At 39.1% G+C, this 19,951-nt stretch overlaps 1 protein-coding gene across 1 annotated transcript in view; it reads right to left on the bottom strand.

The window, feature by feature from the left end:
• The window catches only part of prkcaa (protein kinase C, alpha, a), a 142,496-nt gene that overhangs the window by 25,138 nt on the left and 97,407 nt on the right, over window positions 1-19,951 (bottom strand). The window contains exons 9-13 of the mRNA XM_030741718.1: window positions 15,979-16,122; window positions 15,667-15,840; window positions 13,328-13,419; window positions 12,993-13,055; window positions 12,675-12,813 (exon numbers count right to left, since the gene is read on the bottom strand). Of these exons, the coding sequence (XP_030597578.1) occupies window positions 12,675-12,813; window positions 12,993-13,055; window positions 13,328-13,419; window positions 15,667-15,840; window positions 15,979-16,122 (612 nt within the window). The remainder of the gene's footprint in view (window positions 1-12,674; window positions 12,814-12,992; window positions 13,056-13,327; window positions 13,420-15,666; window positions 15,841-15,978; window positions 16,123-19,951) is intronic.

The following is a 19,951-nucleotide window of genomic DNA, read 5'->3' as shown; positions in this document are numbered from 1 at the left end:
TTGGCTTACCGTGGCATTTACCGCCTCAGGCCTTACATGCACTTCTTCACATGACCACTAGAGATCTCTTGCCTAACCTTGATTGCTCTCTGTGTGATAGATGACAACGAAGTGAGCCTGTTAGAAGAAGAAAGTGGAGCTCACCTACTGGGGGACTGTATGGCTGATAGCACGTGGTCACTGTTAACATCTAAATAGGGTGCTTTGCCATTATTTACAGATGCTATACTTTGAGGTCAATGAAAAAGGATGAGGTCCGCACACCAACAAACGTTACTTCTTTTAAATACTGATGGATTAAAATTTCACAAGAAGCTTGTTGGTGTGCAGACCTCATCCTTTTTCATTGAGTTTTGTTTGGATCCCGCACCCAGGTTAATTTTTTGGATGTGCGTGTTTCTCTTTTATTAAGTATACTTTGAGGTCACTCATCCAAATGACTTAAAACTAAAAACTGTACTTCCTTGTGTCATAAGTGTGAAGTAGACCAAATGAACTATCAGTGAATGAAAGAATGACGCAGTGGGATGTATAATTATGCATTCTTTGATTTTCTAAGCCTATCCATAATTTACTCAAAATTCTCTCAGGAACACTTTAGTGAAAATAGGATTGTTATTACAGTAATTTCGATTTAATGGTAGTGCTGTGTTCTGGGAAGTCAGCAGGACCACCTCACAGCATAGATCAGGCATCAATGCCATTGATTAGGTCAAAAATAACATGAAATTGTGGAGCTGGGATGAAGACATTTTGAGCAGAAATTGTATGCAGACTGAAGGAGTTACAGTATAGCAGGCTCCTTATAAGATCTGCCAACACGATGTGCCATCAGCTAATGTAAGCTGGCACTGAGACTCTGAGCCTGGCAGAATCAGCAGTATGATTATTTTTTTTTGTCTGTTCTACATAGGTACACATACTTGGGTACCCACAAAATCATCCTCTGTAAACGCTTTCTTATCAAAATAGGAATATCTGATGACCTTTCCTTTCACAGTGGCTATTACAAGCATTGGCATTTACACTATATGGAAAGAGAGTAATGGGCCAATGGGTCGTGTTTTCAGTCCTATTGCCACAGGTGAAGCACCTAGCCAGTCTGCTAGCAGTCTGCCTTTGTGAAAAAATGGGTCGATTTAAAGAGTTCACTGAATTTGAGTGTGATGCTATAATAGGATGCCACTGTTGCAATAAGTCTGTTTATCCCCTTCAGTCACCATACAAGAATTTTGGTGGGGAACAAAAATCATCTTCTGCCTACATAATCTTTTTTACATAGGAGATGTCAGAAAATGAATATTACAGTGAAATATTTAACTACAGAAAGTGATGTACACAACAGTGTACACGGTGACCGAAGGGGTTAAGAAATAGTTTCCCTCTTAGATGTTCCACGGTCAACTGTAAGTGGGATTATTGCAAAGTGGAGGCGTTTAGGAACCACAGGAACAGCATAATGTTACAGAGCGAGGTCGCCAAGTGCTGAGGCGCACAGTGCATAAAAGTCACCAATGCTCTGCTGACTCAGTAACTGCAGACTCCCAAATCTCCTCTGGCACTAATTATATCTGGCAGAAAAACCATGCACCAGGAGCTTCATGGTTCGTGGCATGAACCATGGCCGAGCAGCTCCTGTTAGTGTAATGTGTAGGTGGTACTTTTGTTTCTATAGTTTATATTTTACTTCTTTTCTTTTTTTTTTTTTTTTAAGTTTCTTCCCATTTGTTTACTCTACTCATATTTATTCTTCTCACACTGAGCAGAACTGGAGCCTAGACTGAAATGATTTATAGAGAACCAAAGCAAACAAATGGAGCAGCATCAAAAGAAATGGTAATAACAAACAAGTTAAATTATTGAAAACCAGTAAAGAAGGTTTGCTCTCCTCTAAGATAATCTCATCTTACCTCGAGATTTATATTTGCCAGAAGTCATGGTTGAAGTCATGCAATATTTATTCCCAAATTTCTAACAAATATAAATGAATGGTAGACAAAATCTCAGAAATAAGTTTGGAGATTTTCATGCTGAGGTGAAGGCAGTGCAGACTGCAAATCAAGGTAAACTAATTACATTCCTTTTGCTTGTGTACATCAGTGTAATCTATGTGCAACACATTTTTTTAATTGAAAGGGAAAAAGAATGTGTGTTGGCTTTTTTTGTGGAATTTTCTTTGTCAGTGGATTTTTCAGACTGAAATGCAAAGAATCTCGATGCCACAGTTATAGATTGAAATAGAACAGACGCAATTACAACTTAAAGGTTAGTGCGAGAAAATATGTGACAATTCAGATGCCGAAAGATATAAACTGTGTCAAAACAATAAATATATTTAATATAAAGAAAATAATATCTGATTTTTATCATTCTAGCTTTTCAGACTGCATTCCAGCATGATTTTAAATGTTTAACTACAAAACAGAGTCCAACGTTAAGGCCCTGAAAACTGTTGACCATGGTAAAATGTTAAGCAGAAAAATGTTAAATAGAAAAAATTCCATTAAGTACAAAGTCAGATTAGAGTAGTTAAAATACTTTTGTGCAAGAATGTGACTCTTTTATTCAATAACTATAGTATATCACACACTTATTATGCTTTTCCATACTTTGTGTCATCTATATAGTGCAACAGTGGTGAATGTTCATATTAAACATGGCCAATGCTTCAGATATTGAGCACAGAAGCTCCACCCACCTCCTGTTCAAGCCTTCTGTTTGCAAGGGACAACCAATCAGAATAAAGTTAACTTAAAATGAAGGTAGCATTAAGGGATAGGAGCTAAAATGGCTTGCTTGGGATAGAGGATGCATGAGAGGCATAGAAACACAAACTTAAGTTGAGGTACTGCTGATCAAGGTAAAGTCCAGCGTATTAGTCAATGAAACTCTTGGCCAAGGTGCTGAACACATGTGTTAGAGTCACTGAAACTAAAGTGGAGGCACTGAAGAAAATAAAAAGAGGTATATTTAAAATTCATTATATAATGCAGATACATGTTTTGTTTAAAAGTTCTGTGTATAGAGTTACTGTGAACAATTGTGCCAAGAGAGTTCCATTACACATTTGAAGCAGTCCTGAATTTATAATGTTCTATCTGATCCCAAGACTGCATTAGACTCTAGACTTAACACCGCTGAGAATCTGGGCCAGCAGATGAACATGCTTAGTGCGTTTTCATTATACAGCTGGCCTCCTGTCTTCTCTGCTCTTCCGTTCCTATTGTTCGATGACTCTGAGAAAATATGCATACTACTGACCGTTCTGAGCCATCTTTCATTTTCTTTTTGTCATTGCCTAGTTGCTGCCTGTGCTAAAATTGTACTGTAAGGTGGATTAATTTCACTATATTACCATTTTTAAGTCTGCTTCCTTAGAAAGGGCAAAGTGCACTTTAACTAGCATTCTCTTGTATGGTATGATCGGTGATTGGATGAAATACTTGCAAACAACCACTAAATTGTTGAATTTAAACTGCTCTGTTTTCAAATAAACAATGCTCCCAATCAAATGTTTTCAAATTGTTTATTAGCACCCAGAGAGCAACGTCAAACAGAATAATATTTAAATAACGAACACATGCATGTTTAAGGATGCATGAAAGACCGCGCAGTGCTACGCGAAGGTGAAAAGTGCTAAACCTTAATCCTTGGCTTTCTGTGGTGAGAGGGCAGGGAGGTGCAGCTGGGATAAGACCATTCCCCTGATCATGCTTCAGTGTTTTAATGAGCTTGAGGGTCAAAGACTCCACAGTAATGGGAAACCTCCTGGTGAAAATCCCTGAGCCTGTCTGTTTAAATTCTCCTCTCCCTGCAGGGATCATCCAGACCTTTGTTCTAGCCCAACAAATGCCAACAAATTCAGCTACAAACTCCATTTTCACTTAAGGTTTGCGCTTCCACTATTGAAGTAATTAAATATGAATGAAAAGGAATGAGCCCTTATCTTTGTAAACAGACATTGCTCTGAATCTCTTTCTCATCAAGTTGTTTAAAATTCTTCTGATTTACTAAGAGGAAACGTTTTACTTAGCATGGTAACCTCGGTTAATGCCAGACTGTGACCAGGCACATTTGTTGCACTTTGTCACTGACGGTTGACCTCCCAGACTCCCTTGTAAAATTGTGTGCAATAAGCAGTTTAAGCATGGAAAGTTGATCTGCAGTCTCATATTGGCTCGTCTTGTCGGAAGCAAAAGAGGAAGAAAGGCAAAAGAAGGAGAGGAGAGAAAGGGGAGGGTTCAATTACCAAAGAGATCAACATGGCATGAATACAATAACATATGGGATATTTTGTGCTTATTAGTTATAAAACCAAATATCAGCACAGCAAAAAAGAGAGATACCCATTTTCTAAAAAGGGAAAAACTGTCTGTGTCTCATACGATTCAAATGCTGTAAAACATTATTTCTACTCTCAGAAATCACCACAATGTTGAAATTAGAGAAAGAAATGGTATTAAAAGTCAGCACAGAGAGGAGTCAGAGAGAAAGTTTCGAGTCAGTGAGATTAAGACAAGCAGAAAGAGAAAAAGAAGAAAAAAATTAAAGGACAATTAAAATTCACTATGAGACTATTCAGATCAGTTTCAGGCCATTCTCCAGAGAGCTGCACTAATGTGGTGCTGCTGTGACTTTCTGCCCTTGCCGCCCGTCTGCAACAACACCAGCCGACAAATACAGTTTCAGGCCCCGTGACTTTGGTGCTCTGAACCACCACATTAAGTTCAGATTTCCACCTATCTATATGTTTGTTTACCTTAGTGTTTTCAAAAGACTGATATTTGCATTACATTTTTGCTCCTTCTGCCAGGCAGCCAGAGACAGAAATAGCTAAGCATGGCTTGTCCCTGACATTCTCCTCCTGTTTTTACCTTTTACTTCTTGTATGAATCCCTCCAGCCAGGAGAACTGATTCACTGATTCATGAGCCAAACAGGGTAACAGAAAAAAGATTTTGTTCTTTCTTTTAGGGGCTTAGACATGTTCAGTGTTTAGATTTTATCATTTTTCAGCATATGTGTATTCATTTATGTACCTCTGCTTGTGGCCTGAACAGTCTGTGTTTCTGAGTATATTTTGTGTGTTTGCGTGTGCTTGTGCACGGGCATTGCCGCAGACATCTCTCTCCCATTAGGCCTAATACTACATGACAGTTCTGGATCAGACTGCTAGCTATTCAAGGCTACTCTGCTCACCACAGACACACACACATGCAAATGCACAGTACCAACCTATGCTCTTATAACCCTTGCTCTTCATACACAAAAGTGGAGTACAATGCACAGTACCACGCTCATGACCAACACTGTTACAGGGTGCTACATGAATATCTGTTGTGCCGTTGCTGCTGTATCCCTCTGAGGGATGTGTGTGCTGTGGAGCAGACCGGTGCACATCAGACCATGCTTTAGTGGTCTGTTTTTGAAAGCATTGCTCAGTAGTGTATGTGCCCTGTGCTGTGGATGGTTTAATTCACTGAGAATATTAATAAGCAGCCTTGGGGTTTACATGCGCATCCTACACTGCAACATACGTAAACAGCATTTTTTTTTTTTACATGTGATTACGATTAATTGTCTGAGTGAATTTAGTATTGCACTTCCATGCCAGAGGTCAGAGGAGCATGGCCAGACTGCTTCAAGCAGATAGGAAGCTGTGTGTGCATCATTTAAACACCACAGCCTACGTGAGCATTGTTGCTGAACATGTTCATCCCTTTATGACCTCAGTGTACCCATCAGACCATGTCACAAACCTCCAGTCATCTCAAACTGGTTTCTTGAACATGACATTGAGTTCACTGTACTCAAATGGCGTCTACAGTCACCAGATCTTAATCCAAAGTGTACCAAATAAAGTGGCTGATGAGTGTATATTGATTACCTCTATCAAATCTGTTGCCATCAGGATATGAATAAATTGTGAGCTTATGGTGTAAATAAGTAAATCCCTTTTAGAAAAATACAATACATAGTGCCATGTATATGCAGTATAATGTAGGAAATATTTGTGCCAGAAAAAAATTAAACCCTCATGTTAATCTCAATGTTTAAAACAATCTAGAATTTCTATAATTACAGTTTTAAAAAGAATTTTTTTATTAAAATGACAGAGACCTAAACTCCTGCCCAAAAGTTTTCAGGCTGCCACCTTGTTTGCAGGATCCTTGCACATTCATGTGCTCTGCACTTGGCTCATTTGCTGTTTCTTTCTCAGTTTCTCCTTTTCACCTTCTCCCCCCCCCCACACACCCCCGTGACTTTTTCCTCACTTCTCACTCACTCTTCCAACCATGGATGAAGTGATTGTGTTAAACTACTAATAGCTCTTTTTCTGAAAACACTAGTTTGGGGTGTTCAGTAATTGGCCAAGAGTTTAAATTGGAACTGCAGATGCTAAAGCATGTGGCCAGGTGACACCTCCATGATGAGTCAGGGTTGCTATTTCAAGTCCTTCAACTTTTTGAAGAACAGCCACATTCATTATTCAGTCCAGTTATTACTTAATGTACACTGAATCATGCATATTAATTGCCTGACAAAATATATTAGCAAAAAGTTATAGCTAGGTCTGTACAATCTTTGTAATTTTGCTTCTGTAGTCAACCACATTGGATTTTAAAATCAAACATTCAAGTTGTGATTGATGTGCAGACTCACAGCTTTGATTCAAGGGGTTTAACAAAGTACTGCATTAATGCAGCCATTTTTATACATAAGGCCTAACTGTATGTGCCTGTTACAATTTAGCAACAATTTATTTAAAATGAATTTATTTACTTCATGAAAATAAAGAAACTGGAGACAATTTCTTTGAATTTCAGGAGCAGGGCCACACCTCATACACTCCCCTTCTGGCTCTGTCTGCACTCCCCACCAAACGTTGGCCATAGCCAGTACAACTGTTTGGAATGTCCTGAAGAAGAAAGTCATCACTGGTGTATTAAGTAACAGATCTTGAACAGGTAGACCAAGGAAAACACCAGAGGTTATGGCAGAAACATTGTAAGTGCTGTAAAGAAATACCCCAAAACAACTGTTAGTGACATCAGCAGCAACCTCCAGATGGCAGGAGTGAAGATATCGCAATCTGCTGTTTGCAGAAGACTTCATGAACAAAAGTACAGACGCTTCACCAGAAGATGCAATCTACTAATTAGCAAGAAGAATTGGAAGGCCAGGCTGGAATTTGCCAAGAAGTACAGAGACAAGTCTCAGAAATTCTGGTTTTATGGACTGATGAGACAAAGATGAACCTTTAATAAGGTGATGGAAAGGCTAAAGTTTAGAGAAAGAAAGGATCTGCTCATAATTCCAAACATACAAGCTCATCTGTGAAACACAGTGGAGGTAATGTCATGGCTTGGGATAGGATGGCTTCTTCTGGGATAGGCTCATTAATCTTCATTTATGATGTCACGCATGATGGCAGCAGTTCAGTGAACTCAGAAATCTATGAAAACATTCTGCATGCCAATTTAAAGAAAAAACGCAACCAAACTGATTGGGAGATCCTTCATTGTGGAGCAAGATAATGACCCAAAACACTGCAAAGAGTTCCTCAAGAGCAGGAAGTGGAAGGTTTTAGATTGGCCAAAACAAACAACTGTAAAAGGCTGCGGTGAAAGCCTGGAAAAGCATCACAAAAGAAGAATGCAAAAATTTAGTGATGTCAGTGGGTCACAGGCTTGATGCAGCTATTGCAAATAAATATTAAGTCTAATTCACTTTAATCTATTTTAAATTTATCCCTTCCAATACTTTTGCTCACAAGAAAAATGGGTGGGTTCAGTCAAAACTATCTTCTGAGCTGTGTATCAGATCCAGATGTAAATACCTGGAAATAAAAGCTGAGATGTTGATCTTTTGTCTCATATTGACTTTTTGAAGTCAAGCCCAAATATTTTCAGTCTACAGCAATGACAAAGGGAATGGCCTCACTGTTCCAATACTTTTGGTGGGTAATGTATATATGCCCTCCTGTAATACAAGCTGTTTATTCCCATTTTTGTGCCCCACCCTTCCACTCCTTTTCAATTCTTTCACCTCTCATTAGTACATGGGATCAGCTCGGGTAGCTGGTCCCAGTTAGTGAAATGTATCTCAGACACTCCACTTTTGTTCATATGTATAGTTTATAGTAAATTCTGCCATTTTTGTTGAACCGTCACACACTGACACACTACCACAGAACACCAGCTCAGAGACTGAAAAGTGGGACTTCTTCAATGACTAAATTTGTGATATAGCATTCTGACACGATGCGCACACCAACTGCTTTTGCACTCCAGTAGGAGTCAGCAGAAAAGTTGACACCCTTTTCCTCCTGATGCCACACTGCACTGGGGACAACTAGAGCACAGAGGAAAATAGCCTGTGTCAACAGTCTCAAACGCTCTCCTGAAATGTCTAACACACCCACTATGAAGTCGGGTTTTTTTGTTTGTTTTTTTAAATCCTACGGTCTTCGATTCTTTCCTTTTGTGTCAAGTTACCTTATGTTTTGTCTGCCTGCTCCTTCGTCTCTCTTCCTTGCTATCGCTTCTTTTCTGTGTCAAAGTCACCGAGGTGTAAAGTCACATCAGTGTGAGCATTCCTGCCAGACAGGAGCAACCAATGACTGCCTATATAGGTCAGGGTAAACACAGCCAGCAATAAGTGTGTGCCTGACAATATGTGCATGTGTATGTGTGTGTGTGCGCGTGTGTGTCTGTCTGTGAGAGCAAGCTGCAGGACAGCAGGAAAAGTACTGCCTGTCACCTGTGTACTGTTAACCAGGGACCCACTGCCACAAAGAAATATACTTCCTGACTGATGAGTTGTATCTGAGCTGGTGTGTGTGAGAAAGATAAGTGTGAAAACATTTCTCATCTCGCAGCTATCACACGCATATACAAACCGGCACTAACACAGCAACACAGTTACACAATTGCAATATGTAATGTTGCATGCATGGCTGAAATGACCACTTAGAGGGGCTCCCTCTGGGCAATCCTCTGTTAATAATCCCCAATCGAACCTATGTATTACTTGTTTTTCCCTTTCGTACCTTTTTTAAATGAGAGAAAAACAAGAGCATGAATTGTAAATAATTTTATTTCCATCATTTCTTTTTTTTTTTTTTTTTAGAAAAGAAATTACCAAGAAGTCCATAAAAAGAAACTTTCAGGTTAGCAAGTAACTGAATTTTCTCTATAATGTGAAGAAAAACTTTGGAAATCCCATATTATGCTTGTTGTGTTTTTTTTTTTGCCCTTTAATGTTATACTGCTTTTTGTGTATGCAAAAATTTTGTGAAGTTACAAAGGCCACATCAAAGGAAGTTATTCTGTCCCATCCTCTCAGAAAACACTGTTGCTGAAATGCCTGAAACAGGTTTGTTGCCCTGGCTTTTGCTCCGTCACTCACCTACGTCACTATCTACCAATGGCCAGTTTGGCACGCCCTCACATAGAATGAGCAGTTTCCACACCTGAATCCAGGTGCAGCAGACTGCCTTGCAGTCCATTACTTCTTCAATAGAGCAGCTTTCACTAATGCCAGCCTTACATCAAACATCTTTTTAAGCAACTCAATGTCATAGGCAAATGTCCAATGCGCAATAATTTCATGACAGCTTTGCTGTAGTTGTGAAGGACCCCTGTGATCTCATTTGCTGTAAGGTGAAAAAAGAAACGCTGTTTGTTCTTGTCTTGGAGTTCCAATAAAATCAAACAATTTAATATTATTGTCTCGGCTCATACAAATGAAGTGTCATCTGCAATGACCAATAGGTGTTTTGTCGACCAGTGTTATGTCCATGTTCGGTATCCTCTCTTTTTCATCTCTACTGTGTGTACAATGGTTTGTTCTTTTTTCAGAGCAAATGACAAAGAACATGATTTCATTTTGAACAGATTAATCACACCCTACCCAGAGCACACTGACTAAAGAGCCTGACATCAGAATGCTCATTAGACAAATCTTTGTATACCTTTTGGGCACAAGAAGTTAACAGAATGTCACACAGAAGTTATTTTAGGTCAAACAAAAACAGATTCAACTGGTACATTTATTTGTAATGGATTCTTTTGTCACAAACACTTTAAGGAATATCTCCTCTCACTTTACCATGTAAAAGTCACCACTGTGAGGCTTTGGAGTGGGTGGATACACACTACAAGGGTTTAACTGTTAAGACACATTATTGGGTTTATTAATCTTAATGAAAATAATATATGCATACAGATACATATCTATGTGCGGATACCCAATTTAACCTGTGAATACATTATGTGTGGCTGTCATCAATATGACTGTGTGATAGTCATGTGAGTGTAAAACAAACAAAAAAAAAAATGTACTAGGTGCGGTGCTATGGAAACAGTAGCTACTCCAGCCCCCTACTGTGTCATCCCTGGCTGGCGCATTAGTGTCAGTCTGACTCTGAACAATCACAGCATGTTCAGCCTGAGATCGTGGGTGGAATTAACCTCTCAGTCTATCAGAGAGGGTTTTTAAAGAGAATCGATAATCCAGCCCATCATTAAATAGAAGCCAACTAACTGATAATGGTCAGAGAATTGTAAAAACTTAGTACGTATGAACTTACAATTTGCGCTGCACTGGATTGTGTATTCCATGAATCACAGGGATGATTCTTTTTATGCCAAAAAAATTGGGGATGTAAACATTCCCTGTCTTTTGAATACCTGTGCATTGTGCTAAACAATGAAAAATGCTAAGACATGGATTTTATATATTTGAGAATTGAATAAATTCTAGATTAAATAATAAATCACTAGTGCCAAGATTCATTGTCACTTTTGTCATGTTTGCTTATAATAAGACTTTTTCAGTTTTGCAGCATATATGGTATACATTGCATTTAAATATATTGTATATACTTTTTCTGTTTGTTTCTCACAATTTAAGAAAAATATAATATTTAAATAAGTAACACCTTTTTATGTGTAGTAGTACTAAAACACATAATATCATAAATTGGATATAAATAACACATAAATAACAATGCAACGAGCCAGTTATAAGCAGGGTTGTCATGCAGTGATCAGCTCGGACTTCCTTCATGCTATGAGTGAAAGACGTGCGGAAGACAGAATGTTCCAGCAAATACTCTGGGGTTCTCCCAAGCAAAATGCTTCTACTGCACAGACAACACATGAAAATAACCAACAAGCCTGAAAACAACAAAATTCAGCAATTTTTCCTTATGAAATAATTGCTGCTCCTACCTATCTGGGGGACACAAAAATGCTCCAGCTAGACAACAAAAGATGCAGATACCCAGCTACAAACATCCCCAGAGCTGTATAATGCATGACCAACACTCACTGTTCTTCTTGAATATACAACTTCATTGCAATTTAACAGGGAACTAACATCTCCAACACATCTCACTCAAAAAAGGCCTACTTTACAGCCTTAAACATTTGAGGAATTTCCAGATTAACAAAACGAGCCCTGTCAGGACAAAACAAAGAATGGAGAGCCATACAATAACAATTTTTACTGAGTCAACTTATTATTCATAATTTGAGGAAAGGTGAACAAAAGAAAACTAGGTGCTAACCCATACACTAATGTGGCTTAACACAGGAATAACTACAATACAATCAAAGGCACCAACTTTCCCAGAGGCGAGAGTGCGCCATCTTTGAAGGAAACCTGCTTATATATGCTCCCAAAGTAGGTGAAGTCATTTCCTTTATTAGATGGTAGGAGCCATTAATTAGGATCTGCAAAAGTGGATGCAAAAAAGCAGGCCCAACAGACACCCCCCTACCCCCCACCCCACCCCTCAAAAAAAAATGCCATTTTCATTTTTTTTCTCCCACAGTTGTCACTGATGCAGGGAGACTGTGCAGTCACTGGACAAGGCTCACATGTCCAGTGAATGGGTGGACAAGAACAAGTTTCCAGTTCCATTATTATTTTTGAGAATTTATTCGTTAATGACTCCCTACTTCATTAATTTTAGAATCTTATTATAGGGTCCCACATGATACCTTTTTTTTGTTTTTTTTTTATGAGACACTGTATAGGGGGAAAGCAAAGAAGAGTACTTCAATTTACCATGTATTGTTATATTTTAATATATATTGATGGAAAATGTTTTATCCAGTATATAATATTGGGTAAAATATATCCAACATTAGTGATAGTGATACTGCATGTTAGTGTTCTAGGGTTAACACATCACCCAACCCTGCTCCTACTCCTGCTTTATTATCCTTAAATGAACACATTAAATGTGAAATCTGTATCCACGGATATCACCAATGGATGTTACCAATCACCAACAAAGTAAAAACAAAAATCTAGGTAAGGTCAAACTGTCATGTTAAATTAATCTGGTCTTAAATTAAAAAAAAAAAATCCAAGAAACATTTGCTCACAAGAAACCCCCCCGCCTGTATGTTTCGGGTTCAGTTTGGACTTGCCAGCGGACACGCTGGGTGTCGGTCTGACTGGGACACTTACGTCATCAGAGAGTGCTTGTGTATATGTGTTTGTGTGTGTGCCTCTCTTGTCCTGAGGCAGTGACCTTAATCTGGAGCACAAGGGTGACACAGGCTCAGACCAGACAGTGACAGAAATGAATTCATGCACATGCGCACACACTAACATACACGCACACTCACACATCTTTACATCTTCAGCCATACTTACTTCTGGAGCTATGTAGTCTGGAGTGCCACAGAAGGTCCTCGTGGACACTCCTTCTGCCATGTTCTCTTTACACATGCCAAAGTCAGCAATCTTAATGTGTCCCTCAGAGTCCAGCATCACGTTGTCCAACTTCAGATCCCTGAGGAAGCAGGTGGGCATTCAAAACATACCTTCAGATGCTGACAGGATGGGTTTAGTGGTTGCCTTTTATGATAGGATGACTCACGACTGCATGATATCTGCTGCATTTATTATACCACAAAGTTCTTTGTTATTAGTTTAAAAGTGTTTTTCTTGTGTAAATCTTTTAATATTCACCTGTAAATGATTCCTTTACTGTGCAGGAAGAAGAGACCAACAGCGATCTCTGCTGCATAGAACCTGCAATAACAATATTTACAGATTTACAACTGTATGAAACCTAAAATTTCACCCTCAGAACAGTTCCAATGCAGAAAGTCAAAATTACTGTTGCAGCTGGTGCTGCATTAGATGCTGTTTGCATAGTGTGACCGTGATGCAACAGGGGATAAAACCTAAAATTGCACATTCGCAAAATTAAATTTAAATTCAGGAACACAGAAGTTATTTTAGTAAAAACAGATTCATCATACAACTAAACCATAAGAACAGATGCTAAATTGATGTCTTACACTGCCTGAGGTTCTTTGAACTTGCCCACTTGTTGGATATGGTACATAAGGTCTCCCCCGTTCACATACTCCATGACAAAGTACAGACGGTCCTATGGTAATACAGAGGGGGAAAGGGGAAAGAGAAGTTAGGCGTAATTAAAAAAAAACATGCCTCTTTAGTATTTTGTACATTTTTTTAAAAGGTAAGAACAGTAAAATTACAAACTATTTTACAATTTTAATCCTGGTAAAAACTCAAATCAGAAAAATACAGTTCAGTGTTGATGGCTTGCCTAACCTTGCTGTCTAAGTTGTTCCATCTTTACTGCTACTCTTTGCATGACAAGGTGACCCAAATAGCCCACAACAAAGCGCTTCATGGAAAATGAAAACACTCAACACAGACATCTGTCAGGAAATATCTTCTTTGTGTTCTACTGCCGGTCCCTTACTGCCCATGACAAGTTTGGCCTGACCCCAGTCTACATGTGTTTGATGGTCTCGTACTAACAGAACAATAGCAACAGACCCGTAGTGACAGCACAGCTGAACCTTCCACCAGGTCTGACACCAAGTGTCACCACTCTTAGCAAAGCGGGCTTTACCCTGGACTTGTGTGGGCTGTGACCCTCGCTGCATTGCAATGACAGTGCCTTCAGCAAAATGCACATTATAGTTTCTCGACCTCTCTGAACCTCTAATATAAAATGCCTCCTTGTTTTCACTCAGTAAAAGGTCACAACAAATGCCTCAGTTTGACTTCAGTGGAAGTGATGTTGATAGTGTACTGTCTTAGTAGAACATTAGCAAAACTGTGCATTTCAGATAATTGTGCTTAAAAAGGACAGCTGCTGTACAAGATCTGGGCTACTTGGCAAAAAGTTTTTCCTTTGTAAAAGAAATCATAAACAAAGAGAAATTAAATTAATGATTTTTTTTCCTTTTGTTGCATCTCTAGGCAGCACGGTGGTGCAGTGGTTAGCACTGCTGCTTCACAGTTAGAATACCATCTGGAAGGCCTGGGTTCGATTCCACCTTGGCCCAGGCCTTTCCCTCTCTCTATTTGCATGTTCTCCCCGTGCTTGCGTGGGGTACTCCGGTTTCCTCCCACATTCCAAAGACATGCACTTACTGGGGTTAGGTTAATTGGCTACACTAATTGCCTACAATTGCCCATAGGTGTGAATGTGAGTGTGAAAGGTTGTTTGTCTCTCTGTGTTGGCCATGCGACAGGCTTTCAGGGTGTACCTATGACAGCTGGGATAGGCTCCAGCACCCCCGCGACCCTGAATAGGATGAGCGGAAGCGAATGGATGGATGGATGTTGCATCTCTAATGATGTATTGTGTAAAATGCCTACAGAGTAATAAGAAGAAGAAGTCCTTTTCTGTGATGCAGGTATCTTTATGACAGATTTTGAGCAACAGAAATATCTTAAGTATCATGAAAAACTCAACCTGAAAGTATTTTGGGGGAAACAGTAAAATCAAATGAAACATTATCTAAGTGTATAACTATTCTGTACAAAAACTCTGAAACAGTCAATTTTAATAAAACTGAGATTACAGATTTAAAAGTTGAGAACTGATCACATGAAATGTAACAGCTAAGATTTTCACAGAGTGAAAATGCTGGAGGACGGGGCAATGCTCTGTAGGGTCATCACAAGAAAGGTCTGCACAGTAAATGTGAAACTAGACAAAGAGGTCATGGAAGTGTAAGAGTAAGTGTGTTTTTATTATTCTCTGTAGGAGAATGTGTGTGTGTGAGAGCATGTGCGTGTGTGTGTGTGTCTATTCATGAATATGCTATGAGAGATGCCAAGCTGAGTCTCTTCCTGCTTCCTCTGCCTTGCCCGCCAGTTCTTCAGCTCAAATCAGCTGCTATAGTTTAGCTCAGCCTCTCTCAGAAATCTGACTGCTGGTAGACATTCATTTGCAATTTGCGGATTTAACAAAAGGCATTCAAATTAAGGAAGTCATCGACTTCTTTTGCATATGGCCTATAAAGGATTTGTGGTGTTTATGCAAGTTTATAACCCTACTTACTAAAAACATTTTACAATTCCATCAGATTATTACATTTACTGAGTTTAAGTAAGACACTTTGTTACCCTCTGTGAAAGAGCCTTTTGTTATTTGCAGAGAGAAAGAGCGAGCGAGAGATCACCTTCTAATTGGGGTTAGTTTGTTCCTCTTTCTCTCTTTTTTTTAATTGAACTTGTCATAAACGTCCTCTGATGCCTTCTACGGCACTTTATGACTAAGCTGTTTAGCTAAAAGCTGCTTGCTGAATTAATTTGACCTGACCTGACCTCCAGTGACGTATCCTGATACATCCAGAAGCATTTTACCTACCACTGTCTGGAAGCACGAGTGGAGGTATGTGAGGAAGGGCGGCTTGTCCTGTTGGGCCAGGACTCTCTTCTCCACCATGGTACATTCAACATCATCATCCTGGATTACCACATCCTTCTTCAGAATCTTAATAGCATACAGCTCTTCAGTGGCCTTCATCTCTGCTAGCATCACCTTTGGAGAGACAGAAAAGGGGGGGGAAGTAGCAGGTAAAAATCATTTCTACACACAGTTAGAATCCACTTTTTCTTGCAACTTTATCTATCACATGGTGTCTATTACCAGAGTCACTACAAGCAGTACTGTACTCACCTTGCCAAAGCTTCCTTTCCCCAGCACAGCCAGGAAGGAGAAGTCACCGAGTTTGACCTGGTCCAGGCTGTTGGATGGCAGCTGGCTGGAGTGGCTGTCATCAGTCTCAGTGATCACCTTCTGAGCTGGGCCAAGTTTGGCTTTCTACACTCAGAGCAGACAAGACAAAGGGTCTGAGGGACAAACATGTTAAAACAAAAACACATAACATCAAGCTGGCTGCACGGTGCAGTTCAGAAAAGACAATAATCCTGGATACCTAAAATGTGAACCTTGAAAAAATGCTTAAAACTTGTTTATAAGCTACTAAAGTAAAGTATGTTCAAGCTTTTTTGTCTTGGATTCTTCTCGCAGAGACGACACATCCACACATCCAAAGTTCTTTGGAGTTCTGCCGATTTTTAATTTATGTCTACAACCACTACAACCATTATTGAATTTTCAATATGTGTCAGTTCAGTTACTAAAACAGCATAAAACATCTGCAGGTGATTTTTCTATTCAAGTGCTCACTAATGTACACATCTCATTTGCTCTCTATTTGCCAAAACACACTGACTGACAGGCAGAATTCAAAATTAATGAGGGGAAATAAGACTGCTGTGCCTTTGTGGCGTTCATATGATACAAAATGGCTCCATAAACCCAATTTAACCCAAGTGTACAGAGTTATGTAACACACATTGAGGTTTGATTGCAGTTGTCATCTTGTCAAATTACTGTCCAATAAAATAAACTCAGCTATAGTAACAAATTATTCTCATCCAAATAAAATAAAACCTCAAAGCTCGTGGTTGTCGACAGCTTAAAGTGGGAAAAGTGAGATGTTGGATTTAAAAAAAAAATGAAGACCAAAAAAATCATGCAAGCATTTTATGTCATGTCTACTCACATGAGTAGATTTGCTGTGAGAACTGGTTAATAGTAAACATCACTTATGAAATTCAATAGCTGTTGTTTCATATACAGTACTGTGCAAAAGTCTTGAGGTATCCCTCATTTCTTTATATTTTGCTTCCAGACTAAATTTTCTTGTAAATTTTTAAAGTGATGTCGAGCAATGGTTCTTCAGGCTTTCTGAAGGTCTTTCAAACCTTTTCTTTGGAAAGGCGACTGCCAAGAAGCCATACTTAAGGAGGGGGAAGAATGTTAAGGCTGAGGTATGCCAAATTACGCAAGAACTGGACTGAAAATCAGTGGCAACAGGTCTTATGAAATGATGACTCCAAACGAGAGATGTGCAACAGTGAGTGTCTACAGCTATCTGTAAAACACAGTGGAGGTTCTGTGGGCTGCATTTCACCCAGTGGTGTTGGGGATCTTGTCAAAATTGATGGCATTATCAATGCAGAAACGTACAATTCAATTTTGATCCATCATGCAATACCATCTGGAAAGCGTCTTATTGGCAGTGACTTCATTTTTCAGCATGACAATGATCCCAAACACACTGCCAGTGCAGTAAAAGCATATAAAGGATAGAAAAAAACACAATGGAACACTATCAGTAATGGACTGGCCTCCCCAGAGCCCGGACCTCAACGTTATTGAAACCATGTGGGATCATCTTGACAGAGAACAAAACGAAAGGCAGTCAACATTCAAAGAAGAGCTTTGGATGTCCTTCAAGAAGCCTGGTAAACTACTCCTGAAGACTACTTAAAGAAATTACTTGCCTAGAAGAGTTCAGGCTGTTCTAAAGAATAAAGACGATTATACCAAATATTGACTTTCGAGCTCATTAGAACTGTACAAATGTTTTTGCCACATATACTGTATTTTCCATGGTGCAATAAATCATTGCACCTATTTCCTAGAAAATTATAAAGAACTGAAGGTGACTCAAGACCTTTGCATAGCAATGTAACATATTTTAACCAGACATAGCATCTACAAAACCAGACACAGCAATATTTTAGGTATTGCATAATTAAGATCACCTCTTAGAGCTTGATGGGTGATCAAAGTAAAATCTAAAACAGCAATTAAAATTCATGTATTCACATCAGACCTTAAAACTGCAAGCTTGAGTTCTACATGGCTGCTACTGCACTGAAGGAATGTATGCCATTGTGTGGCTTCACCATATGCATGCATGTCCAGTGTAATAAATATCTCTAATTATGGCCTGCAAAAATACAAAAACATTCTCTTCTTTGCACCTCTTCATGCCAAGTCATGCTCTATCTTTCAGCAGTGCAAAATGCTTCAAGAAGCTTGTTCGAAACTACAGTGCACTACGCCGAAAAATGGACACTTGTGGCCATCTGAACACTAACCAACAATCCAATAAAGTGTCCCGTTTCATACCTTTCTAAGCAGATCTACACAACACACACCTCACACCGGCTTCATATTCATTCTTAGCCAAGGCGAAATCATGCTTTCCACTAACATCTTAGTTATAACCTAAGTCTTCATGTTGCACAAACTTTGTTTTTCTCTACCAAGGTCTATGAGTGCTATCAGACTTTTTTAAGACCCTTTTCTGGCTGTAGAAGACGCTAATTTTAATTATAAATGAAACCAAATTACTGTGAAGCTATAGCTTCTTTGATTCTTCTCAGTGTAGCAGAAGTATTCTAATTATTCTATAGTTACTCTATAAATGAACTCTCCAACGTGTGTGGGGTTGAGAGGTTTCTGGGCCATTACAATATCAGAAAAACAGGAAGAAACTAGTATTATTCCACACCAGACATATATGATAAAATCTCAAATTTAGCACTTTAACATTCATGTAACATTTGCTTGATATTAAAAGAATATTTTTTAACAACCAGTGCTGAGCTGCTTTAGTTTGGTTAATGACAGCTACCATTGTCTGCTCTTTAACTGGGAGAGCAGCGAAGAAACACAAAGCTGAGCAGACTGCACCAGATCACAGCACACCTGTAAGCTTTAGCCACAGAAACAAGCCTGGCCGGGCCAAGCAAGCAGCAGCCTTACTTCCTTCCTCTCAGACGCACCTGATCAGAGTCTTCCACAACTGCTTGGTCCTGAAATCACAGGGAAAAGGGAGCCAAAAGATCTAACTCACTTAGTACACTTGATTACAGGTGCACACCAAAACAGCCGACTTGTATACGGAGATAGTTGCGGGGCAATTGCAGTGAAGCTCGTACACGCAGACAAACAAAGAATATGAATACTATGACGCTACATCGTGTGATTGAACCCTTCGATCAGTAAACTCAGGGCAAAATTTAGATCTCAGTACAAGTTTACAGTTACGTAAGTTCAAAATTGAAAAAAAAAAAAATCAAAGTTCAAAATGGCAGATTCGCCGAAAGCAACCAGCGCATAAAAAATACGAGAAGCGAGAAAAATGAGCTGATATCTAATATATTTCTGGCAATCACCCCAAATGTGACTTCACAAATTATGTGTTAAAAATAGCTCCTGGGTTTCACCATGGAGATTAAAAAAACTGTTAAGGTGAGAGGGATAAGCACATATACACAGTCACGCACAAGAGCAGGAACAGTTACTGGCCATGTACATAGTTCAATGCTGACATCTAGTGTTTGCAGCTGGTTTCTTTCTCTATGCATACAGTACATCAAATGTGCAATATTTCAATCATCCATGTAGGCCTGAGAGTGAAGTTTGATCTAAGCTTACAATGAGAAGAAGCAGACATTTACAGTTACATCATAAGCTTTGAGATGAGAAAAGTGACTGGCTGTACTTCAGCTGACATCGACATAAGCACACGACATGAAGACAGGCAGCATACACAGACGAGACAGGTGCAGAACACACAGACACACATGCACACAAATGTATAGCTATGAACTGTAAGCAATTAATCAGGATTTACTAACAATCCTTTGACAAACTCTGAGAAAATGTCAACCGTGAAGACAAAAAACAGCTGTACTGTGACAACTAGGAGGAGTTACTAAATATCTATTGGGCTTATTTTATTTATACTTTTTGTTGTTGTTGTTGTTTAATTTCTTTTACCCAA

This window comes from Archocentrus centrarchus, chromosome 1 (assembly GCF_007364275.1).
Source record: "Archocentrus centrarchus isolate MPI-CPG fArcCen1 chromosome 1, fArcCen1, whole genome shotgun sequence".
Taxonomy (NCBI): domain Eukaryota; kingdom Metazoa; phylum Chordata; class Actinopteri; order Cichliformes; family Cichlidae; genus Archocentrus; species Archocentrus centrarchus.
The sequence above is the reverse complement of the archived record's forward strand: the minus strand, read 5'-3'. Positions and strand labels throughout refer to the sequence as shown.